This window comes from Mastigoproctus giganteus, chromosome 1 (assembly GCF_048544385.1).
Source record: "Mastigoproctus giganteus isolate SK-2022 chromosome 1, ASM4854438v1, whole genome shotgun sequence".
Taxonomy (NCBI): domain Eukaryota; kingdom Metazoa; phylum Arthropoda; class Arachnida; order Uropygi; family Thelyphonidae; genus Mastigoproctus; species Mastigoproctus giganteus.
In genome coordinates this window covers 186,491,269-186,517,858 of record NC_143575.1, presented here as the reverse complement: position 1 = coordinate 186,517,858, position 26,590 = coordinate 186,491,269, and the positions used below count along the sequence as shown (strand labels likewise).

Genomic DNA, 26,590 nt, shown 5'->3' with positions numbered 1-26,590 from the left:
CGTTCCTGTCCCGTTGATGAAGGGAGAAATTTTTATGTGCCTTTTTCACAATGGCTGAGTTAGTTGGTCTCTGACGAGGGCAGCATGGTTTTTTCTCCCGGAAATTTCTGTTTTTTGTCCAGCAAACAGAAAATCGGCGTCAGAACACATGCAATTTATAGACAATATAAGCGGAGCAATATGTTCTTAGTCGATAATGCTCCTAAAACTACACACCAACATACCAGTTGAAAGGTTTCACAAAGGGCCAAACTAGGATTGGGACTCATGGTCGATCTACATCTTTATTAATCGCTTTAATAAATATCCATGGCAAATACTTTTGAGGGGGGGGATGGTTCAGCTTTTATCTGAACGTTACATTCTTTCCAGCTAAACTTGGGCTAAGTTAATTCCACACTTTCTGTTTTAAGGAATGCTATAATCACAGAGTAGTAAGATATTACTACTACTCTATGGCTATAATATCCTTGAATATCTTTTAAATAAAGTGTCGAGGGAATGATGGTCGAATAGCGATTGTAGTTGTAAATTGTTTGGAAACGTTTTGTTATTGGATTATAACAATGACGTACTTGGGGATATTGTTTGGCGCGTCATTCACAAACCAGGTAAATAAAAAAATCTACTGATTTTAGAAGAATGCGTACACAATTTTTGTGGTGGGGAAGTTGGAGCTGTGGGCCCATATGATCAAGTCACGGTAGGTCCATATTGAATCTGGGAAAGTATATATGCTGTTGGTCTATGATCTGTTGCTGGACGAAAAGCTGATCAAATAAGGTGAAAACATCCGATAAAGGCCGCCTTCCTGCAACCAAAAGTTATTGAAATTCTACCTCCAGTGGAAGTCAAATTTAAAATATTTTATATTTTCTCTCGGTCGGAGCGAGCGGCGATGCAATTCACAGCCTGCGTGCAAAGGGCACCCACCGATTTTAATTAGAAAAACATTTGGAAAATGAAAAGAACCAGTCCCAATTATGTAAACTTTTTTTATTTACTTTTATTATTTTAAACATCCTTTACAGTATTCCATAAGGGGGGGGGTAGTTCTCATCCAGTAATGAGCCCTGTTGAAATAGAAATAAATATGTCCATGTCATGATAATAAGATTGTCTTGTGATATCAGATTATATCACAAGCAATGAGCAGAAGGGTGAACTTTTGTAAGGTGGGGGACAGTATACTTTCTGTAGAGTAAGAATAATTCCTACGTTTTTTTTTTTTACCAGAGGTAAAGTCCTCATTTTCTCGTCATTTCACTCTACAAGTAGTGTACTGTGCAGAGATACTTGCAGTGATAGCAGAGTAGCAAACTTCACAGGACTCTGCCAAAAACCTATTCTTTGCTTATAATGATGCCTTTATAATTCCATCTTAAATATTCTATCTTAAATATCCTTGCCACTGCCCTGCACACAATCTTCCAGCTGTGTGTTGCATATTTCCCCACTGACAGTATCCTAACAGCTGTCATTGAACTTGGTGATCAAGGGGTGGATGGCCATAACTCTTACCGGGGAAGCCCCAGATTGCTGGTGTGATTTTCAGTATTACACACTGACCTCCGATACATTCCTTTTGTTTTGCCCTGTAAGAATTTTTGACCCAGTTTGCTGCTGTTGGTGATTCATATATAATATATTATACTCGTATTATATCCTGTTATATATCAATTGATATATAATACAATGCTGTGTACTAGTTTTCTCTGCCATTTGATTTTATTAGCCAAGTGAACCGTCAGTCAATCACTGTGACATAGTAAATGCCGTTCACTGAATATTACACAAATGAATGCTGATAAAATGGCAGAGCACTTTATACACTCAAAATTCATTATCTACTTTTAAACTCATTTTGAAAAAGAATAAATGGCAGTTTTATCCAAATTTCCTATGGGTAATTGGCTAAAATTTGAAAAAGCACATATATGCAAATATATTATACCCTCCCTCCTCCTTTGAACGCTCTCTCAAACACATACAGTAGGTCACTGCCAAAAGTTGTAAAAGTGAACAGTTTGGTTTAAAAAAAATTTATAATTGCAGACAAATTTTGAAATTTTTTTTAAAAAGCGAAGACAAATTTTCTTAAAAATTTGCTTTATTCAGGGCCTGGACAAACTGTTTTGTTAAACCTAGCTTTATATGCAGAGAAGATAACTACTTTGTTTCAGTTTACTAGTGGCTCGTCTTTAATGATCTTTAAACCTGTTGTTAGAGACTGTCTTTAGCCAAACTTTCCTTTCCCAATGTTCCTTCTTTTATTGACTCACTCACTGGCACAGAAAGCAGGGTGTTTTTATGTAACTGAGTTGTTGCCAGAGTAGCAGATCAGTAATTTTAAAATCCCCACAATGATGCTTGTACTGAATCTTTTAAAAATAAGCTTGACATTTATATAGTTTTCTTTTAAGTGTGTTGAATCAGCCTACAGTAATGAATGCATGCATGTTTTCATTATGAAGGAGAATTCCTTTGAGGCTGTTCAATGAGTCAATAAATAGTCTCCACTCTGTCAGTTTATAGTTTGTAGAAATTTGAAAAAAAAATGTACATTCCTGCAGGAATCTTTTTGCAATGTATCATTGGACCTTCTTTGGAAATTTGAGGAACCAATTCTTTCGCACAATGTGCCTATACTATAAAAATACTTAAGATCACCAGATTTTTGTATTTCAGACTTACCCTAAAGAGTAAGTCTGAAATACAAAATGAAATACTGAAATGAAAAAGCTCTTCAGACCCTTTAGGTAGATTTTAATTTCTGTTGAGATCATCGAGTTCACCTTGTGTAAACAGTGCTGGCCAGAGTCGTGAGTTTATTCCTCACAGTAATGTATATCATTTGCTAGATCACAAATGGCAGATTCGGGATCCGATGGCATATGTTCAAGAACAGCTGGTGAAGGTGGTATCACTAATTCATGTCCATGGGGGACATGAAGTTTTGCATGTGTGAGTGACCAACTCACAAGTTCCATTCAATATCTGGAAAGATAAAATCTCACATTATAAGACATTCTGATTTACTGACCCATTTTTTTTTTCTCAGTATAGTTTGTTATTCTCATCACAGTCATTATGCATATAGCACACTCTTACTCTCATCTTTGTTTTCCCAGTGCTGATGTCACACCAAACTGACTCAACATTACACTGGACACCCATGTCGACCGAATGCACTGCCTTATATTTAATATGCTTCTTAACTAAGAGCATGCCTCCCCCCCTTCTGTCCAGTTTGTCCTTTCTGTAGAAGGGTAATACCATCTCTGGAAGACCAGGCAAATCATGCCCTGAACCTTCTACAGAACTGGGCACAAACCCATAAGCTGGTAATTTTTAGTACAAAAACTAACTCTAGCCTACTAAAAGCAAATGAGGATCACCTCTGATAAAGATTTCAGGAAAAACAATAGCCCTCATGACAGAACTAAAATACTTTGGAGTCATCTTTGACTCCAAGCTAATATTTCACTCTCACCTAACAAATTTTGGTAAAAAAGTGAGAAGGTATGCTGGCATAATTGCCAGAATAAGTAGAGCCAACTGGGATTTAAAAAGGAATATAGACCTACATTTATCTTTCTCACAGTAATTATAGGGCTAGTTTCTGGTTCCCTAGAATTTTACTATTCAACAATAGAGGTAAACTAGAATCCATTCAGCATGTCATTCTACCTACATAGAATTATCAGGTCATGCCACATGGTTAGCACCCCTGTCCTGCAAGTTCTGGCTGGTGCCCTGCCATTAGATCTGGAAATAATGCGAAGAGGCCCAAATACACCGATCAGCCAAAACATTATGACCATCTACCTAATATGATGTTGGTCCTCCACGTGCAGCCAAAAGAGCTCATACTGGGTGAGGCATGGATGCCACAAGATTTCTAAATATGTCTTGTGGTATCTGGTACTAACACGTAACCAGCAGATCCTTTAACTCCTGTAAGGTCTGTGGTTGAGATGCTGCAGATCGGAGTTGCTGTTCCAACACAAACCACAGATGCTTGACGGGATTGATGTCTGAGGAATTTGGAGGCCAGGGCAATATCTGGAAGTCTTCCTCATATTCTGCCAACCAGTCTCGAACAATCTGGGCATTGTGGCATGGCGCATTATACTGCTGAAAGACAGCACCACCAGATGGGAAGACTGTTGCCATAAAAGGGTGTACCTGGTCAGCAATGATGTTTGGGTAGGTGGTAGACGTTAGAGTGCTTGGTACTTGGATGACTGGACCCAGGGTATCCCAGCAGAACATCGCCCAAAGCATGACACGACCGCCACCAGCTTGTTTTCGTCCCACGGTACATCCAGGCACCATCACTTCCCGAGGTAAACAACGCACATGTACCTAGCCATCCACACGATGCAACAGGAAACATGATTCATCAGACCAGGCGACCTTCTTCCAATCATGCAAAGTCCAGTTTTGATGCTCACGTGCCTGTTGTAGGTTGCGTCGCCTCTGAACCGTGGTTAGCATGGGCACTTGGAGTGGCCTGCAGCTACGCAGCCCTATTTTCAACAGGGTTCGATGTACTGTGTGTTGTAACACATTAGTCCTGTCACGAGCATTCCATTTACCGGCAAGTTGCGCCACAGTCGCCTTTCTGTTGTCATGTACCATTCGGGAGAGCCTTCGCTTACCTCGAGCATTGATGAGCCGTGGTCGTCCAACACCTTGCCGGCGGTTTGCAGGTTTTCCCCTCCTTGGACCACTTTTGGTAGATACTAACCATGGCTGACCGTGAGCACCTCACCAGCCATGCCGTTTCGGATATGGTCTGACCCAGTCGTCTGACCATTACAATTTGGCCTTTGTCAAACTTGCTTAAGTCCACTGCTTTTCCCATCTGAAGAACAAGAGTAACACTGATTAATGGAGCTCAGTATCAGGTGTTTTTTATATCTTGTCCTGTCCCGCACACGTGCCATAGTTTACCTGCAGTTGCTTCGATTTGCATAATGACTTGCTGGTCATAATGTTTTGGCTCATCGGTGTATAGGCTTAATAGGCAATTTGTCTAGCCCTTCCTTTAATTTAATAATAATAATAATAATAAAATTCTTTATTTATTCATAGAAATGTAGGACAGGATTCCCGCTACAGGCAACCAGAGGAAGATTTAATTCAAATTATCCACTTCCACAACACCAGAATGAAAAATGTTTTTAGAAGGCAATACAATAAGACCTTTACTCAACAGAACATTTCCAATTTCTTCAAAAAGACAATCCTTTTAGTGAGGGACTACGTGCATCTGATTAAATTTATAGTATTAACCTTAAACACAAACTTGTTTAAAAAATTGTGTTCTGTTTGATTTGAATTCATTGTGTTCCATTTTGTTTTATGTATAACCATTTTCATAAAATTTTCTTTTTCTTTGTATTGTATTTCTATCCTCCAACCATGTAAATTAACATATGTTTCTGGATTTGCTTGCTTGCTTTTATGAAGTAGGACTTGACAATATTCTCATGAAGAAATAGTTTCATGGTAATTGTTGTTTTGGTTTTTCAGGAGCATTAGCAACTAAGGCTATATTGCTCCAGGGATATGCGGTGGTCATTCCCTGACCTTTATCCTCCATATTTGGCAGTCACGGGCTCGATCCTCCTCATCCTCCATATTTGGTGGTCACGGGCTCGAACCCCGGTCTAATCAAGAAGCAGGTGCTACGCACTGCTGCTCCTGCCCACCTGGCTACAGAGGTGCCAGTTTCAGGGTAATGTTTGATAATTTGATTCTATAATTTGGACTGCCCCTTCACCCCTTTAGCATAGGCCAAATTAGTGAGGTTTTACTATATATAGGATTAAGTTTTTCAGCACTCAGAAACATTAATTTTAGGGTATTATTATTTCAGTAGAGAAATGATGTGTTATAATTTGGAGCATAAAATTAACATAACGTGCACATTAACGTAACTTTTTAACCTAACTCCTCTCAATGAACAGTGTATTGTTTTTGCAGAAGTATCAAGTGTAATTTTGGTCTAGCATGGTTGTAATGGGAGGGCACTCATGGTTATATACTGTAGTATAATAAAAATTATTATGAGGTTAGTGTAGCATTATTGTTAATTGATTCATATATGTATGGTGGAGGTGATTTGTTTACTTTTTTTTTTTTCTGCAAATTATTTTTTAAAATATATCACATTCTTTTAACTTTACAGTATTTCAAGATGCTTTTGATTGATATTATAAGGTCTGTTATTATTGAACAGTATATTTTTATTCTTATTACTGAATTTCTAATCACTTAAATAAAGCAGCATTAAAGATTAAGAACTGCTTCTATATATTATTTGAAATGAGAGAAACTTGCAGTTAATTTGTTTTGTGATCATAGTGTTACCACTTAACTCTCCATATTATTTCTCAACCTTCTAATTATAATTCAGAATTAATCACTCCTTCCATATATCTCTGAACATATTTTAATAAAATAAGTGTGATATTTTTTGTCTTTTATAACCACATGCCAATTTTATTTGTTTGAGTTACAGTTTTTAAGAAAAGTTCTCACAAGAATGTACTGCTCGAGATTAGTAAATGTAAGTATTTCAGATAAATGTTAACTAGATTAACCTTTAACCACTAACATTTGATTTCAAGTATAGTCAGAGCTCTATATAACAAAATCTATTGTTCCCTTGAAAAAATATGTTATTTTTGTTATACAGAATTTTTGTTATAAAGAAATATGACATTTTCAACAATAAAAAATACTGTAAATTCAGAAATATAGTGAAAGAAGTGAGAATGAATAAATTTTCTAACATTTTAAAACAATTTATTAATACATATATATTAAGAAATGACTTACATGATGCCCACAATTTATTAGTACACTTTTAAGAATTATGTCGTAAAATATTTGGTTATTTTTTGTTGTACACTGGATTCTGCTGTACATGGTTCATAAAAATGTTCCCATTTGTTTAAACTTTAAACACTCAGATATATTTTCTGATACATTTTCTTCCCACTGAAGGGCTCGATGCAAAGCTTCAAATGCTGCCAACATTTGTTTGGAAGGTTTAATATTGCCCTAATTTTCATACATCTCATCGTTGATATTGTCACTAATTCTTTAAATATGCTCCAAAATGTTGGTGTCACTCGGATATTCAGCTACTATGACATATTTGTCAAGAACAATTTCTCCACTGATCAAATATTTGTCAAGAACAATTTTTCCACTCTCATTTGGAACTCTTCTTAAGATTGCTCAATGTCTTCTAGTAGTTCATCCCACTCATCTCTGTTAATTAGCATTTTAGCAAAATCTGCTTTTACGAAACAATTCTTAATTGTTGTTTAATCTTGACTCCAAACTTTTGCCAACTCTGATATGCACATCCACAAATCTATAACAGAATCCATAGGTTGGTTGGTTTCTCTTCTCAATATAATTTTTTTCAGTATGTGCCTTTGGTAGTGCATTTTAAAATTCTTGATAATGCCTTGGTCTATTGGCTGCAGTTAAGACAGATTATTCAGAAGAAAGAAAACAAGCTTCACACTTGTAAGTTTCGAAATTACCTTGTGAAGGTGGGCAGGGCAGTTGTCGACAATCAATGCAATTTTTCTGATTTCTTTTGTCATCTTTATATTGAAATTTAAAATCCACTGCTCAAAATTTCATTTGTCATTCAAGGTTTTTTGTTGTAGTTGTAGTCCAACTCCAACGACTTTACTCCTTTGAAACGTCGGGGTTATTTACTTTTGCCTATTACCAAAAGCTTCAGTTTTTCATTACCAGCCGTATTTGCAACCAAGAGTGTAATTCTTTCCTCACTATTTTTAACACCTGATGGGTAGAATTTTTCTCAGCCTTGTCTGTGCTTGTTAACAGGAGAGACTGCTTCTACAGGGATGGGATACACTTAAATAGAAAAGGTGCAAGAATATTTGCTGATGCTATCAAGGCAGAGTTAGGTGGATCTTAAAACTGCTAGCTTTGGGGGGGGGGATACACTGACTAATAGATTAACAGTAGCCACTGGCAGAGGTGAAAGTGATTCTTGCACTGTTTCTATTGAAATGCAATTGAGCAGCAGCCTGGGAAGCAAGGCAATGGGGATTTCCAGGACTGCTGGGGTTCATAGTGGAGCAAGTAAATACATGGGCTGTGTTAGGGTAACTAAGAGTAGAAACAGGTGCATGTATACCAATGCTAGAAGTATAGTTAATAAATTTGATGAGCTTGAAGTGCTCGTCAAGATATCAAAGGCAGATATTTTTGAGATATCAGAGACGTGGTGTCACACAAATATAAGCAGTGCAGAATTGGAATTTGGGGAGTACAATGTGTACAGAAAGGATAGACAGGACAGGAAGGGAGGAGGCGTTATGCTGTTAGTTAAGAAACACATAAAATCTAAGGAAGCGCATCCAACTGATTTTGGTGGACAATGCAATGTTGAGTCTGTTTGGTATGACATAAGCACTGGGAAAGAAAAAATGAGAGTAGGCATGTGTTATAGGCCTAATGAATCTGATGAGTATAATGGGAAATTGTGCGAGAAATAGAGTAGGCCAGTAAATCAGAGTGTCTTATAATGGGGGTATTTTAATTTCCCAGAGATTGACTGGAATTTGTGGGTTGGTCACTCACACTAGCAAGGCTTTTGTGGATTAATTGGATGATTGTTTCCTACAGCAGCATGCTTGGGATTAGAGCGAATAATACTCTTGATCTGATTATCAGTAGTGATTCTTCATGCATTAAGAATCTGCAGATCAAGGAACCACTAGGTGGCAGTGACCACAGTGTGTTGAAGTGGGATTTACTAAAAGAGGTAACTACCATTAGGGCTGAAGGGAAGGGCTTTTGCTTTCATAAAGGTGACTACGGTGATCTAAGACAGTATTTAAATTCTATACGGTGGGACGAACTGATGATGTTACCAACAGCAAATTCAAGATGGGAAACATTCAAAGAATTAATCTTGGAAGCTACTAGGCTTTTCATACCAACTAAGATATACTGTTCAAGATTTAGGCCTAAATGGATGTCAGATGAACTAATTAGACATGTGGCAGAGAAAAAAAATGCAAGGGGGGTACAGGGTACATATAAATTAACATGTGACACAGAAGCCTACGATAGATATAAACTGGTCTGTAACAAAGTCACAAAGGAGGTTAGGCAGGCAAAGGCAAGTTACAAGAGAAATCTTTGGCAAAGGATGCAAAGAAAAACAGCAAAGAGTTCTTTACTTATGTAAACTGTAGAAGGAAGGGGATGAATCAGATTGGTCCACTTGATATCGATGGTTCAACTGTTGATGATCCTGCTCAGGTAGCTAACAAACTAAATGAATATTTTGCATCTACATTCACACATGAGGAGTTATTCAGGGATGGGAATGCCAGAGTTGAGTTAAACTGTGGCAGTGAGCTAGATGATTTTGTAATAACTGAGAGGAAAGTGGAGGAGAAATGGTTGAAGATAAACATAACAAAAAGGCACCCGGGGTGGATGGAATTGATCCAGTTATATTAAAGGAGGCAGCAAAGGAAGTAAGCAAACCCTTAGCCATAATTATGAGAGCTTCCTTGGACTCAGTGGAGGTACCCATGGTCTGGAGATGTGCAAATGTGACCCCAATCCACAAAGGAGGATCAAGGGGAGAAACAAATAATTACAGACCTGTTAGTTTAACTTCTGCTCCAGAGATATTAATGGAGGCACTAGTTAAAGAATCTTTGCAGGATCATCTAGACAAGACTTCAGTTATAGCTTGGACACAGCATGGGTTTGTTAAGGGGAAGTCTTGTCTTACCAATTTTATTTGATACTATGATGTAGTCACAAAGGAACTGGATGCAAAGAATAATTTCGATATCATATACTTGAATTTCAGGAAAGCTTTTGATACTGTTGCACAAGGAAGACTGCTGTACAAATTGAAGAGGTATAGCATTAAGGTTAAGTTGCTACAATGAATAAAGGGATGGTTGAGTGGGAGACAACAGAGAGTGGTAATCAATGGACACTGCTCTTCGTGGACTAATGTTATTAGTGGAGTTTCCCCAGGGTACAGTTTTGGGTCCATTGTTGTTTTCTGTATTCATCAATGATATAGATGATGGTATATCAGGCTTAATGTCCAAGTTTGCAGATGATACAAAGGTCGGCAGGGTTGTTAATGAGACTAATGACAGTACGCTGCTGCCAGGATCTAGGAAGGTTGAGCAGCTGGGCTGAGTGATGGCAACTGAAGTTTAACATTGACAAATGTAAAATACTGCATATTGGAAGCAGTAACCCCAGAGTAACATATCAACTGTGTGGGACTACACTGACAGTGGTAGAGAGTGAAAAGGACCTAGGGTAGTTGTGCAGGCAGATATGAAGTTTTCTGAGCAGTGCAGGATCTAGAAAAGTTGAGCAGATGTGCTGAGAGATGGCAACTGAAGTTTAACATTGACAAATGTAAAATACTGCATATGATAAGCAGTAACCCCATAGTAACGTATCAATTGTGTGGTACTACACTGACAGTGGGAGAGAGTGAAAAGGACCTGGGGGTAATTGTGCAGGCAGATATGAAGTTTTCCGAGCAGTGCAGATGGTCTGCAAGAGTAGCTCATGGTGTCTTGTCAATAATATACAGGAATTTTTCTAGCAGGGATAAGGAGGTGATTATCCCCTTGTATAAGGCAATGGTCAGGCCACACCTTGAGTACTGTATACAGGTCTGGAGGTCTCGTTTTAAGAAGGATGTAGAGCTGTTGGAATGAGTACAGAGAAGGGCAACAAGATTTGTGAATTGAACAAATTGTTGCTCTTATGAAGAAAGCCTTAAATTTTGCAAATTACAGTGTCTGGAGACTAGGCACCTGCGAGGTGATCTGATTGAGATGTATAAAGCCTTGAATTGTTTGAGCATGCTCAATACTGATAGGATTTTTCCTCTTGCTCAGAATAATCGCCTGAGAGGGCATAGATTCAAAGTGAGGAAAGACAGTTGTAGGATGGATGTGCGGAGGTTTGCCTTTAACTGGGGCGGGTAGTTGATTGCTGGCACATGCTTCCATTTGTCGTTCTGGTAGTTGATAGCTTAAACAGATTCAAGGTAGAACTGGACAAACATTTCGAGTGAGTTGATGGGTGAAATGGGGTCTGTGTGTTTTTTTTTTTTTTTTTGGCTGATGCTATATAAGCTTGCTTTCTTGCATCATGTGTCCTTGCTAATGCTAAAAATAAATTAAGATAAAAATTTATAGATAAGAGTAGAAAAAAATAATTAAAAATAAAATAAAATAATAAAATATAGATACAAAGTAAAAAAAAAATTACTAATAAAATAAATAAATAGATAAATAAAATGAAGGTGAAATAAAATTATGTCAAGTAAAAAAAAATAAAAAATTATAAATAAAAGTAAGAAGGATAGAAAAAAAAAAAAAAGTAATGATTGTAAATATAAAATAAAAATTTAATGAAATAAATAAGTAATGATTGTTGAATATGTCTTTGGACTTGTAGTCCTCCAAAATTTTTTTTCAAAACTTTCTTTCCAATGGGTATAGTCTTCTTTGATTGCAACTCCATTTTCATCAGAAATAATTTTTTCGATTCAGTCATGACTCTCTTTAAATTTGTCCAGCCAACCAGAACTGGCTTGGAATGTTTTGTGCCCTGAAAAGATGCGTACTCCATAGTCTTTTCTTTTGTTAATAGCACTGATATCGGCATGGTTTGTTCTCGAATCAACTTCATCCACTTAAAAATTGCTTCATCTTCATCTTCCCAAAGGCATAATTTTTCACACTTCCGACTGGGTCCCCTTTCCTCAAACAGTTTGAGAATCAAAACAGAGTTTTTCAGAATGGTTGAGACACTACTGGCAGGGACATCAAATATTAAAGTGATTTCTTTTTTTTTAATACTGCGATATACACTATTAAGCACTTCTACTTTTTCACACTACACTCAAGGATTTTCTCTTAGACACCATAAGGTTACTTAAACAGCAGTTAAAACAAAGCTGAAATTAGGGACCACTTGTAGCTACTATGTAAACGGACAGCTGAAATTTAGTGAAAGTGTGGACGACTCATTTCTTCGAAACAACAGATGAATTTCTGAGATAAAGAAAAATCAATCTTTCCTAATTCTCTAATAGGATGCTTATTATAGAAAATAGGCTGACCAGAGCCAGTGCCCACATTGAGAATATGCCTTAATCTTTGCCAGTGGCTGTGGACAGTGACCAGCAGGACTTCTTGGCATAGTAGTGTATAAGTTGTGTAGGTTTTACTTCTTTTTAGCCATTGCTGATCCACTGCTGGGCAAAGGCCTCTCCCAACTTCCATCTTTTTCTATCCCACACCGTGGGCCGACCGGGCTAGCCGAGTGGGTAAAGTACCTGCCCGGCAACCCAAAGGTCGCGGGTTCGATTCCCGCCTCGGGCTTGGATCAAAGTACTGCAAAAAACCTTGGCAGGTGCAATATGGCCACAGAAGCCGATGCGCCAACAACTACCAAATCAATCAATCAATCAACCACACCGTGGTTGGCCAGTTTCCTCTTATATGGTTTTACAGGTACTATTAAATTGTAAAATGTTTTAGCTCTTAATTCGTGGTATTAAAGCCTTTAGCTATTAAAAGCTAAAGGGATTAATGATTAATCCTTTTGCTCATAATTCATGCTTTCTACAGCATCAGCTTTATTGCCTGAAGGCCAGAGGTATGAACAATGCATACCTCTGGCCATTGAAAATAGACATGGTGTCATCCATGTCTATTTTCAATGTAATCACCAGGGTGAAATCAAAAAAGTTCGCTACATAGAAAATTTCACTATATGAGAGTTCATTAAAGAAAGGTCCAACTGTATTTAAATATTAACGTGCCATTCGAGAGGCACTCACTTTTTTTTTTTGTTTAATTTCAAACATGAGTGCATACATTGTTGTTGGTATGTTGTTTAATGGCACAAGGGTTGCTACTAAGGCCATATTGTGCCTTGAGTGCATATAATGAGAAGTGAAATTGTTCAGTGTGCTATGTATAGTTCTTATTTGTTATCAAACAAAAACAGTTCAGTATTTAAAAATTATGTTGTTGTTATTTGGTTTTTAGGAGCATTAGCAACTAAGGCCATATTGCTCTGGGGATATGCAGTTGTCATTCCCTGACCTTTCTGCATTCTCCGTATTTGGTGGTCACGGGCTCGAACCCCAGTCTAATCAAGAAGCATGTGCTACTCACTGCTGCTCCTACCCTCCTGGCTACGGAGGCGCCTTTAAAAAATATATTTCCTTAACTACTTATATAAACAAGCATCTAACTACAAAATATTTTAAAAGAAAATAAAAATTAAATTAATTAAATAATTCTTTGGTTAAGACTCATAAAAAGACTTATTCTATTGTACTATAAGAAAAAATGTAAGTTAAATGAAAATTCCTGATATTTGCAAATGCCAGAAGTACTCTTTGGAAATTTTTCATATTGATTTTGCAAACTTTCTGTATATGCAGTTGAGGCTCTATATCAGTGGTTTTCAACCGGGGTGCCACAACAACATTCCAGGGGTGCCATGTAATTTTTATTTAAGTTACTTAAACTTATTATTTTTTAATTTATATATTTATTTCATTATAAAAAGGTGTACAGTATCTTTTTAATTTTGTGGTGATTTATAATTGATGTTTACGTAGTACCTCTATATAAAGAATAAAATTATATACTGTATATATATAATTTGTATTATGAAATGTACTTTTTATAATTATATCATTATAATAAATATCATATAACATATACACACACACACACACACACACACACACATACACAGAGAGAGAGAGAGAGAGAGAGAGAGAGAGAGAATCGGATCTAACAGGCAGAAAATTGAGTTGGGGTGCTGCAAAATAAAATAAATTACTTAGGGGTGCCGTTATTAAAAAAAGATTGAAAACCACTGCTCTATATAATGACCCCCCCCCAGGGAATGAAAAAAAAAACTGTCATTATGTTGGAAGGACATTATATCGATTGTTCAGAAAACCAGGAACAAGTATTAGTAGAAATTACATTAAATAGTATTATCTTATTTATAATATGTACTACAGTATTAAAAGAGAAAATTATAATTGTAGATTGCAGTAAGGTTACAATTAAATTGGAAATTTCACTACATAGGCTACATCATACTTTAAAATAATCCTTCAGAACGCACTGTTTTAATGGTAGAGAATATTTTAAAAGAGAGAATTATGAAGGCCCGTGAAAGAAGTTATTTCACTTTCGCAGTTAGGCTGCCCTTGAAAAAATCAACGTACAAGTTCTAATCTTTGATGAGCATCTTTCACTGAAACTTCTTGTTCAGCCACAATAGGTTCCTCATTTTCATCACTACAAATTTCAGAAGATTCCATTACGTCTGCAGTGAGTTCCTCTTCATTCATGCATATCCTGAAATATTGTGTCCGCATCCACTTCTGTTTAATCTTTGAAACTTAAGCTTTCCTTTAAGTTTAGGTGATGACACACATACTCAATTATTTCTTCCCTATTATTGTACTGTTCTTTGCAATTAATAGAGGAAGAAGCATGCGAAACTTCACACATTGCATCATTCAAGGTGGTAAATCCAGAATGTTTGAAGTAGTTGGCAATGACTTTTTTAGAAACTTTATCCCATGCTGAAATGCGTAAATACATTGCCTACAGGATGTCAATTTTGCATTGAATTTTGCTTTCAAGGCATAGCACAATTTTGTTTAATAGCATTCTTCAGTAGTTTTTCATAAAACACTGAATTACACCTTTGATTAAGTGGCTGAAGAACTGATGCCATATTTGGTGATGGGTACTCAACAGTGATTGCACTTAGGTCATTTACTTGACAATGAGGGGTACAGTTATCCACAAACAGCAAATTTGTTTTATTCTTCTCACTCATCCTGCGATCTAAGTCTCTGATCCTTTCTTCGTAGATTTGTGATGTTATCCATGTCTTTTGGTTTGCTCGATACATAGTTGGTAATGTCTTCAAACCTTTAACGCATTGAGGATTCTGGGATTTCCCAATGATTAAAAGAGGAAGCTTCTCTGTGGCAGACATGTTTGCTGCTAGGAGAACAGTAGTCTGTTCTCCTAGCAGCAAACATGTCTGGCACAGAGAAGATCAACTTGTACCTATAGTAGGCTTCAGTACCTTTCTTCACTGTAACTATCCATTGCTATCTTTTTCTGCTCTGTTTGATTGGCAAGCTCCGCATTTATCCATTTTGGCATCCTCCTCCTCCTCCTGCAATATTTTCTTAATGATATGTATCCGTTCTTGGCTTCTGTGATTTTTGCTTTAAAGGCATTCCATAGTTAAATATATATTCACCCTCACTCCGCCCAGTTAATAGATACCATGATCACTACCTGACAATGGCCCAAGGAGAAGAAACCTGTTCGTGGGAGGCATCAATAAACAATATACTAGATGTCACCTTTCATCCTCACAAAGACCCACAAACGGAGGAGCAGATCCAGACCTGCAGGGAAAATGATAAGTACAGAACAGATAATGCAGAACCGCAATTCACTACGGATGAGCTCATCCTGGCGGCTTCACGTATAGCAGCGAAAAAATGCCCAGGTCCAGACCTCCTGGAGCCGGAAATAATCAAAAAAGTTGTAGAAATAGAGCCGGAACTCTTGCTCCAACTCTTTAACCTATGCCTCGCAGTGGGAACATACCCGCAAGATTGGAAAATGGCCGATGTTAAACTAATAATTAAGAATCCAAACAAACCACCAGAACAGCCATCTTCCTACAGACTGATCACACTACTCACAGTACTAAGTAAACTTTTTGAACGGCTACTGTTATCCAGAATAAATCACCACTACGAACAGGCAAACCTATCCTCACCAAACCAGTATGGATTCAAACCAGGTCGATGCACTCAAAAGCCTAATTGCCCAAGCACAAGAATCTGAGAAAAAATACGTGCTAGCTATCTCAATTGATTTTGCTGGGTTGTTTGACACCCTATGGTGGCCGAACGTCCTGGGCCGGTCCGGGAGGCAGGGGTTCCTGGCAACCTCTTCAATGTGCTTAAAAGCTATCTCACCGACAGAGCAATCAAGATAAAAGCTCCCTACAAAGAAATAGAAAGAAAAATATATAGAGGGGTGCCCACACAGGGGTCAGTACTTGGACCAACAATGTGGAACCTCCTGATGGACCAGTTTCTAAACAAGGATCTGGAAGGGGTCCGCTCACAAGCCTTCACAGACGACCTCATCTTAACAACAGAAGCTAATTCCAGAGCACAACTGGAAATACTGGCAAGCCGTGCTGTGAAAATTCTCCAAGACTGGGCCACACACCATTTACTACAAATCTCACCGACAAAGACCAACTCCATACTCTTAAAGGGAACACTGAACATCCACAGACCACACCAAATTAAAATTGGCACTAGAACAATAAGGCTCAGCACAGAGCTCAAATACCTGGGCGTCATCTTGGATACCCGCTTATCCTTCAGATCGCACCTAAACTACGTAAGAAGAAAAATAAGAAACTGCACTGCCTTAATAAACAGAATTGCCCAAAGAGACTGGGGATTGAAACAGAGAATGATGATGTTTTATTATAAAGCAGCCTTCTTACCAATCGCAACATACGCAGCTGGTTCCTGGTACAAAAAGGCCAGCACAGCTGCAAACCTAAGAATACTTGATTCCATACATAGAATCATGCTACTCGCACCTGCAGCACAGTGAGCACACACGCTCTGCAAGTCATCGCAGGAACCCTCCCCTTAGACCTAGAGGTGGTGAGGAGAGGCATCCTCCATGAGCTTGCTAAAGGCAATGCTTGTACACACCTTGACTTCAATGGAGATCCAGGAAACAACTGCATTGCGGAAAAAAGAAGACTCCAGACCCACTTGCTGCAGGCATGGCAGGCACGATGGGATGTCTCCATCAAAGGTCGGATAACAAATAAATTCTTTCCAAATATAGATAGATTCCAACCTAAATTACAAACCTAGTACACACCTGGTCTGTTTGTGACGTACCTACTCATAGGACATGGTGCCTTAAATGCCAAACTAACAACTCTGGGAGTAATTGAAAATCCAAATTGCACTTGTGGCATTCCAGAAACTTGGTCGCACCTAATGTATGACTGCCACCAATATGACGACATCTGCTGCCAGCTGGTGACAAGACTACAACATTCACCCAAGGACCAGGAGCAATTCATTCTGGACGATAAAGGACCATATGTGGCATTCACCGAATTTGCACAGAAACTGTTTAACAGACGCTAAGCCACACTAGCCCAACAAGCAAATAACAACACAACTGGAAACTAAATGGGACAAGCCTATTCCCACAACAAATTCCATACCTTCAACGAGAATAAAAGGACATGGTCTACAACTCTGCGACTGACTGAACCCTAAATCTGCAAAAGGGCCACATGGACCTGAACGATGCAGCTTCACTGCCATCAAGACTCATTGGGGATCAGAATCGAGCACCTGACTCAATTCCTTTCCAACCCTACCGCGACGGGGCAGAGACTCCTTGTCTCCCGAACCCCCCCCCTTTCCTCTCTGTTGAGGCATGGGCATGCCTCACTGACCAACTGGGGACATCTCCTCTATCGCTCCCATATTTCTATCTTTACCCCCCAGTCTTCTGTCTCCCTTCCTACTCTATCTATATACAACGCGAACACCCCTCACACTAAATTTAACAACACTCAAAATAATCTTTGCCCAGTCTCGGCCTATCCATCTACGTAATATCAAACCCCCCAGCGGTGTGTATAGGCATACAACGTATGGTGTATGCAGACAAGTGAAATGAGTATATACACATACATATTATGATTTTTTTTTAGGTCCTAGCTGCCGAAATCTCAGGAAACTAAGCGGCAGGACCTGCCAGAGTAACTAAGTCTACTGGGTTCCTGGTCTGCCTCCACGGGGTGAAGGTGGGGCAACGTTGTGCTCCAGCAGGGGCCCAGTGGCTAAATGACCAGATGAACAACGGTACACGACATTACACATGTACAATACCCACACACTTTTAAATCTCTGGCATTCGTAGCAAACTGGTACACCCACAATGAAAGCAACGCGGAGATGGGGGAAACCCCTGGTGCCGCATGACATCAATATACCTTACACTTTACACCTTATCTGACAATGGTTCCTCTACTTTAAACTCTGTAACATCATCTGATTCATGAGTAATGATGAGGTAAAGAATATTTCCCCCCCCCTAGTATTTTCTCTAACATGCTGATAATAAACATGTAGTTTATATAAAATATTATTCCTCATGGTGAGTTTCCCTTCCCACTTATTCCATTCTCTCTGGGGCAGATTGATACCCATATTAAGACATTCACACTTGCTTGACTATTCCATCTACACGTAGAGAACTCTTTCCATGCTCTTCACAACCTTCTGGTTTATGTATTACTTCCACTCTCATTATACCTTTGCTTCCAACTAACTCATACTACACAGATTCTGTGTTGGCAGATGTAAATTCAGACTTAGCAAAAGTTCTTTTTGCACTCAGGCTGCTTTTGTTAAGTAGCATCATCTTGCCATCCCTTCTGTCTTCCCCATCTTTCTTAAAATACATTATACATACTGTAGTGAAACTCGTCATCCCCAATTTCCATGTGGCACCACGTTTCTGTTAGCCTTATTATGTTAGCATTAGTTGTCTTAACCAGGAGTTCAAATTCAGTTGTTTTATTGACAACACTCCTGATATTACTGTAGACAAAGTTAAAGCTAAGTATTCTTCTATAGTCTTAACTACTACCCTGACATATATTTTGAAGTTATTTAGGTTTATTTTCCTAGCTTTAAATTCCCACTCATTTGAAATGTTGCTATCTTCAGGGGGGGCTGGAGACTAGGCACCTGCGCGGTGATCCAATTGAGGTGTATAAGGCCTTGAATGGGTTGAGCACGCTGAATTCTGATGGGATCCTTTCACTTGTTCAGATTACGAACCTAAGAGGGCATAAATTCAAATTAAGAAAAGCAAGATATAGAATAGATGTGCGGAAATTTGCATTTACCCAGCGTGTGGTTAATTGCTGGAACAAACTTCCATCTGTCATTGTGGAAGTTGATAGGTTAAATAAATTTAAAGAGGTACTGGACAGGCATTTGGAGGGAATTGTGTGATTTTTTTTTTTTTTTTTGGCTGATGCTGCATAAACTCATACATTTGCTTTCTTGCATCACATGCCACTATTACTACTACTACATTGGCTGTTGCAGCAACAAACAAGAATTCTTGTGGTGAGTGCAAGCATTATTTTGATCCATATCATCAGATAAATGTGGATCTATTACCCTTCTGTTCCCTAACTAGCAGTTTCCCTAAACCCTTATGGTATTCTTAGTGATACTGGCAGAAATCCTTGCACCACTTTTGTTCAAGTGAATACCATCTCCACAAAATAGATTCTTTCTACCTACAAGTGCGGGCCATGCTGATAAAAATTCCCTCTGGGCCTTGCAGATTCCCTCAAGTTTTGAGGTAATCCACAAGGTTGAGCATATAATCCCTCCTATCGTGTCTGGGCAGAATTGGCTTAATTTTCTGGTCATGTGATTTCTTCTCGATTATATTTTGTTTTATTGTAAGCATAAGTGAACAACATAAATTTCTTACGCTGTTAACTAAATAATATTAATTAATTAGCCAAAGAATATACTTAATTAATCAACCCAAAATTATGTGAGTCAGGCTACTTCCTTTATCTGTTTAGTAAATCACATATTATTAATATTCAAATTAGGTTAAAATATATTTACGGTATATTAGATAAATGAGGTAAAATAGTAGTGACATTAAAATCCATACAGTCTACAGTGAAATACATAGTCGGTATGCTGTATAAAGATAAGCAAAATAAATGATAGTAATCGCCATTTTAAGTTATCAGATGAAAATGGTTGAGGTTAAAATACAAATACTAAATTAGTTACATCCTTTGAAGCAGCGCCAGAATGAGGGTATAGTAACTGAGACACCTATCTCAGTCTCAAGAATTGTGGTATTTAATGGCATAAGTTTGCATGACATTTGGAGAGGAGGTGGGGATACTTCTGACCTACTCTCTCAGTTGCAGAAGTGAGATGCGATTCTGAAGAACTGCCTTGGATGCAGAAATACCTTGTTCTGGTTCGGCATCTAAGAGTGTCTACAACAACCATAAGTGACTAGATTTAAAGACAAACATATGCATTCGATACATTTTAATTATTTTATTTAGCAACTATAGTTTGCAAATAGATAGATCGAACCTTGCAATTTTACTGGCCATTGGCTTCAATTAATTAAATTAGAAGTAGTATATACTTTTATTATAGAGGGTTGTACATAATTTATTAATTGGCATTCAAATATAAATTGTAATATTTGATTTCTTTCATTGTTGAGTGTTACTCATAATGCTGTTTATATATAATAAACTCATGAGCCAAAACATTATCACCACTTACCTAATAGCGTGTTGGGCTGCTTTTCAATATGAAAACCACTCATGCCCAACATGGCATCGACTCCATGAGATTGTGAAAGGACATCCCTAAGTTCAGCAATGGAGTGAGGCACTGTCATGGACTAGCAAATTCTGAGGTCTGCTGCATGCAAATGTTTGTTTGGATTGATGTCAGGGGGGGGGGATTTAACAGCCAAGGAGCACACAAAATGATTGGATGCGATCCTCAAACCATTCCTGCACAATGCAGACCTTGTAACAGTGAACTACAAGTAACACGTATCCAATTGGCACTGGACTCTTTCAACATTGTCTTGTTGAAAGAGTCCAGTGCCATCTGGATACGTGGTCACCATGTAGGACAAAACTTGGTCTGAAACAGTGCTGAGGCGGATTATGGTGATAGAGTGTGTTCAGTGGGGATGAGAGGACCTGGTGAGGTCTATGAAGACATCTCCCAAACCATGAGACTGCTGCTGCCTGCTTTTGTTCATCTTTGCAGTCTGATTGCAGCTGTTCACTTGCTGACTGTTGAATATTCATCCATTCATCAGCACGATGGAGAGCAGGAACCTTGATTCATCATCCCTGGCGACTTTTCTAGTTGTCCAGTTTCCATGAATGCTGCTTCCCTGCCCACTGCAAGTGGAGGTGTCTATGGTGGTTGATCAATGTGGGCACACAAATAGGTCTTCTATTCCATAGGCCCATCTGCAAGCGTGTCTGATGGATAGTGTGCTTGTAAATGTTTCTCTGTGCAGTCTGGTTGTAGTTAATTGAGGGTTGATTGCTGAGTTAATTGCTCACTGTTGAATATTCATCCATTCATCAGCACGATGGAGAGCAGGAACCTTGATTCATCATCCCTGGCGACTTTTCTAGTCGTCCAGTTTCCATGAATGCTGCTTCCCTGCCCACTGCAAGTGGAGGTGTCTATGGTGGTTGATCAATGTGGGCACACAAATAGGTCTTCTACTCCATAGGCCCATCTGCAAGCATGTCTGATGGATAGTGTGCTTGTAAATGTTTCTCTGTGCAGTCTGGTTGTAGTTAATTGAGGGATCATGAGCTGTCTGTTGTCCCAGACAGCACTTGCCAACTGCCATTCATCTCAATTTCAACCAGTGGTGGCCTTCCCATCCTTTCACATTGGGTGGTTGTCTGTTCCTCTTTAGACTATTCCCTTCACTATGGCAGCCCTTGAACAGCTGACAATGCATGCGGTTACTGAGGTGCTGGCCTGCCTTTCTGGCACCAAAAATCATTAATGGTTCAAACTTCATCAGGTTCTTCTCTTTCTCCATTGCTAGAGCTCCACACTGGTACTGATGAACCCCATTTTCCATTCTGATGAACTGACAGGCACTACTCTTGCTGTCTCTATATATACTGTGCCCATTGGTGACATTCCTCCTTGTTGCTGTGGGACGTGTCCACTTGTGGAGACATCCGACATGTGACTCATGGGCTTAATGTTTTGAGCGTACTATTGTATTTATTTTAGATATTTAAATTACAAAAAATATTCAGTACCATCAAATATTATCTTATAATGCAACAAAATACTTTTTTTTTTAATTGAATTATGCAAAATATTTATGATGGATAATCCCAAAATTTTGACCTAGAGATATTTCTCTAGGAAGTGGTAATTGTATCAGCTGTGCGTACTCCAATTGGGTCTTTTCGAAGTTGCTTAGCAGAGCTTTCTGCTCCAAAATTAGGCTCTATTGCCATTGAAGCATCTGTAGAAAATGCAGGTTAGTAATGTTTTTGATAATTTAAGAAATTTAAATTTTCTTTTGTATTTTTAAGTTGATATAAATATTTGGCTTAAATATTCCTAAATCTAATTGTTACGTTCTGAACTGAATTAACTTGCCTTGCTCAGATATATTGTTCTAATCAGTAAGTGAAGATGATTTCAGTTAGAAATGAGAACAGAAGGGAATTTTATTAATGAGGTACACAAGGAAAATATTTCCACTGCTTGAAATGCTTTACTAAAGTAATATTTGCCATAAGACTTATATAGGATCAACCAAAAAAAAAAAAAAAAAAAAAAACACTGCACACTTCACCCATCCACACCCTCCTTCATCCATCTGTACCTGTAGTTCTTCCTTGAATTTATTCAACCCATCCATTTCTACAATGGAAGTCTTCCAACAATCAACCACCTGCTGGCTGAAGGCAAACTTCCACACACATCTATTCTGCAACCATCCTTCCTCAACTTGAATTTATGCCCCTTCATATGTGTAGCCTCAGTAAGAGGAAGAATGCTATCAACATTTAGCTTACTCAATCTGTTCAAAGCCTTAAACACCTCAATCAGATATCCCTGCAGGTGTGTGTCTCCAGATGCTGCAATTTGCAGAAGTGAAGCCTTTCTAGATAAGAGTACCGTTTACTTCTCTTCACCAATCTGGTTGCCTTTCTCTGCGCCCATTCCAGCAGACCTACATCCTTCCTAAAGTGAGGCCTCTAGACCAGTACACAGTACTCAAAATGAGGCCTAACCATGATCATGTACAACAGGGATAATCACCTCCTTATCTCTACTAGAAAAGTTTGTATATCATTGACAAAACACCATGAGCTGTCCTGGCAGCCTCTCTGTACTGTTCAGAGAATTTCACATCTGACTGCACAATTATCCCCCAGGTCTTTGTCATTTTCCACTGCCCTGAATGTAGTACCACACAGTTGATAAGTTACTGTAGGATTACTGCTACCCATATGCAGTAATTTTCTTATATCAGCTGCCATTTCTCAGTCCATTGGCTTAATTTTCCTAGATCTTATTGCAATAGCTCACTCTGATCACTGTTATTAACCATTCTGCCAATCTTTGTATTGTCTGTAAACTTAGATATTAAATCTGATATACCTTCATCAATATCATTAATAAATATTGAAAACAACACTGAGCCCAGTACCAAAGCCTGAGGACTCCACTAATAACAGTAGTCCATGAAGAGCAGTGCCCATTGATAACCCCTCTCTGTCTTCCACTCAACCATCCCTTTTTCCATAGCAGTATCTTGTCTGTAATGCCCCATTGCTCCAGTTTGTAAGGTAATTTTTTATGTGCAACAGTATCAAAAGCCTTCCTGAAATCCAAGTATATGATATCAAAATTATTTTTTGCCTCCAGTTCCTTGGTCACTGCATCATAGTAACCTATCAGATTGGTTAGACAAGACCACCCTTTAACAAATCTGTGCTGCGATTGTAGTATAATTGCATACTTGACTAGATGGTCCTGCATTACTTCTTTAACCAGTGATTCCATTATTTTCCCTGGAACAGATGTCTAGCTAATAGGTCTGTAATTACTTATGTTGCCTTTTGTTCCCCCTTTATGAATTGAGAATATATTTGCACATTTCTAGTCTCTGGGGACCTCCCCTGAATACAAGGATGTTCTCATAATTATGACTAAGGGTTTTGCTTACCGCCTTTGTTGCCTCCCTTAATATATTTTGATAGATTCTGTCCACCCCAGGCACTTTTTTTATGTTTAGCTTCAACAATTTTTCTTCCACTTTCCTTTCAGATTTCTTAGCAACCTGAGCAGGGTCATCAACAGTTATCACATTGACATCAAGTGGCCCAGTATGATTCAACCCCTTTCTTCTACTGTTAATATAAGCATAGAAGTCTTTGCTGCTGTTCTTTGCATTTTTCACAAGAGACTTCTCATAATCTGCCTTACCTTGCTAACTTCCTTTGTGACTTGATTACAGACATGTTTAATTTTTCTGCATTGTTTTTTGCTTAGTGTGATATGATATGATATGATATGATTTTGCCATGAATAAAGACAACAGTTTTCCTTTTCGATCATGGGAGTTATGAGCTCGTAACTGGTGAAGTTGTGAATGGCAAATGCTTAAAAAAGTAATAGGAAAGAAAGGAGGGGGGATATGTTCCCACTGAGTTTCAAAATTTTTGTACAATAGAAATAGGAAGGATTAATAATTTAACTTTTATTTATATACAGGGTTATCAAAAAAATGATACAACTAAGTTGAATGCCCGTTTTTTTTGTTTTTTTTCTGATGTGCTCTTTGGTGCATTTATTGTCATTAAACACTGTAAAGTGGGAAATTATTATTAAAAAAAAGAAACATATTCAGTATACGATCCTTATGGGTTCAAGACTATTTGCATATGTTATTTGAAGTTTATCATAATTGGAATTTCAGTCTTTAACACTTCTGCTGCTGGAATGCAAACTTATGCAAAAACGAACCGCAGTTTTTATGCCTCGATGCAGTTTTGCAATCCATTCAGTTGCAATTAATAAATGAGCTCTGTACAAGGAAAGGCACATGAAATGGACAACTGTTTGATAGTGGCACAGTGATTGAACCATGAGCTATTTGCATTGCTGCTGGAATTTTGCTTAGTGTCAATTTCACTCTCTAGGGAACACTATAAAAGTTGTGTACTTGGTTCACAGTTTCATGTGTCTTTGCTTATGTTGAAATTATTTTATCTAGTGTAGTATTTTCCACAAGAAGAAAAGGCAAAAATTTTAATGATTATGCTGCTGAATTTTACTTTAGTTTGCAAAAAAACAAAACATCACCTTATTGTTTGTGTCTACTGATAAGATTTTGTGTAAAAATTATTCTCTTATAAAATTTTACCTTAAAGGGTTTTTATAATGGAGTCACAGCCATTTATAATATTGATGACATTTATAATATGTCATCTGATACTGAAATGGAATTCTATTCAAGTGATACAGATTCTGAGTCTCGTTCAGATGCATTTGTTGATGTCAGAATGCTACAAACAACAGATGCCTGGTGTTACTTGGAGTGATGATTCTTCACAGATAAAATCCCTTTCATTTACTAAAAAAGCAGTGCCTACTTGTTCTAGTGCCCCAAAAGAAACATCACAAGGCATACAGAAAGGACGCTTGCAGATAAAGTGTCAACAAATGTGTTAAATGGTATGTGAATTATTCTTTCAGGAAATAATCACAGGGATTCAGATCCAGCAAATAGGGCAGCAACCTACTTACTGGTTCTGAATGTGAATGAATATCATTTTGACGACATTCAAATTCCTAGACTAAATCACATACTTCTGTTAGGGATTACTCTGACCTCTAATCTCTTAGTATAAGCACATTGCAGATAGTACTTCCTCTGCATCTAAAATGCAGAGGAAGCTCAGCATTACTTTTCATCTAAACAACTACTTATACTTTACAAATCTCAAATCTACCCATGCAATTATTCCCACATTTGAGAGGGTATCCCCAAAACCTTTTTCGGGCTTTCAGACTCCGTTCAAAAGCGGGCAGGCAGATTCCATTCGCTGTCTCATAAACCTTCTGTTGCTGTATGCCTTTTCTGTAGATATTCCCATGGGTACATGTAAAGGGACAATTTTCTTTTACATATATTTCCTGAAAATTACAGTCGCAGAAATTAAAGTCTAATGTCAACAAGTATCTTCAATATTCTTAACCTTCGACTCATGCATGGTACTAAGTACTGTAAGTTATGGATAGAAGGATGGCTTCAGGGCAGGAGGCAGAGGGTTGTGATAAATGGCTATTCCTCAGATTGGGTTGATGTAAGAAGTGGGGTTCCCCAAGGATCAATATTAGGACCACTGTTGTTTTTAATTTTCATAAACGACATTGATGAAGGGATAGAGGGCGTGATGTCTAAATTTGCAGATGATGTTAAAATTGGTATAGTAGTTAATGATCACTGTCAACTCAGACCTTAGGAGCTACGATATAATGGTACAGAAAAATGGAGCTATGCTTAATCCACAAAATGAAAGGTAATTAACATGGGAAACGTAACATCACAAAAAACTTATTCACTTGGCTGAGCTTATCAACTAATACCAGTACTGGAGGATAAGGTACTGGGTTTGATAGCAATACTGTCAAGATATGAATATTCTCATGACGTAATTGTCAAAAAAAGGTTGCAAGGAAGGCCCATGGTGTCCTATCGATGATCTATCGAACTTTTGCAAGTAGAGATAGGGATGTGAT

The 26,590-nt window shown here is 38.0% G+C and overlaps 1 protein-coding gene across 1 annotated transcript in view; it reads left to right on the top strand.

The window, feature by feature from the left end:
• Nucleotides 1–421: 421 nt before the first annotated feature.
• Acat1 (Acetyl-CoA acetyltransferase 1) overlaps nucleotides 422–26,590 on the top strand; it is a 223,404-nt gene continuing 197,235 nt past the window's right edge. The window contains exons 1-3 of the mRNA XM_090383498.1: nucleotides 422–611; nucleotides 6,533–6,580; nucleotides 22,193–22,310. Of these exons, the coding sequence (XP_090239624.1) occupies nucleotides 567–611; nucleotides 6,533–6,580; nucleotides 22,193–22,310 (211 nt within the window). The 5' untranslated portion in view covers nucleotides 422–566. The remainder of the gene's footprint in view (nucleotides 612–6,532; nucleotides 6,581–22,192; nucleotides 22,311–26,590) is intronic.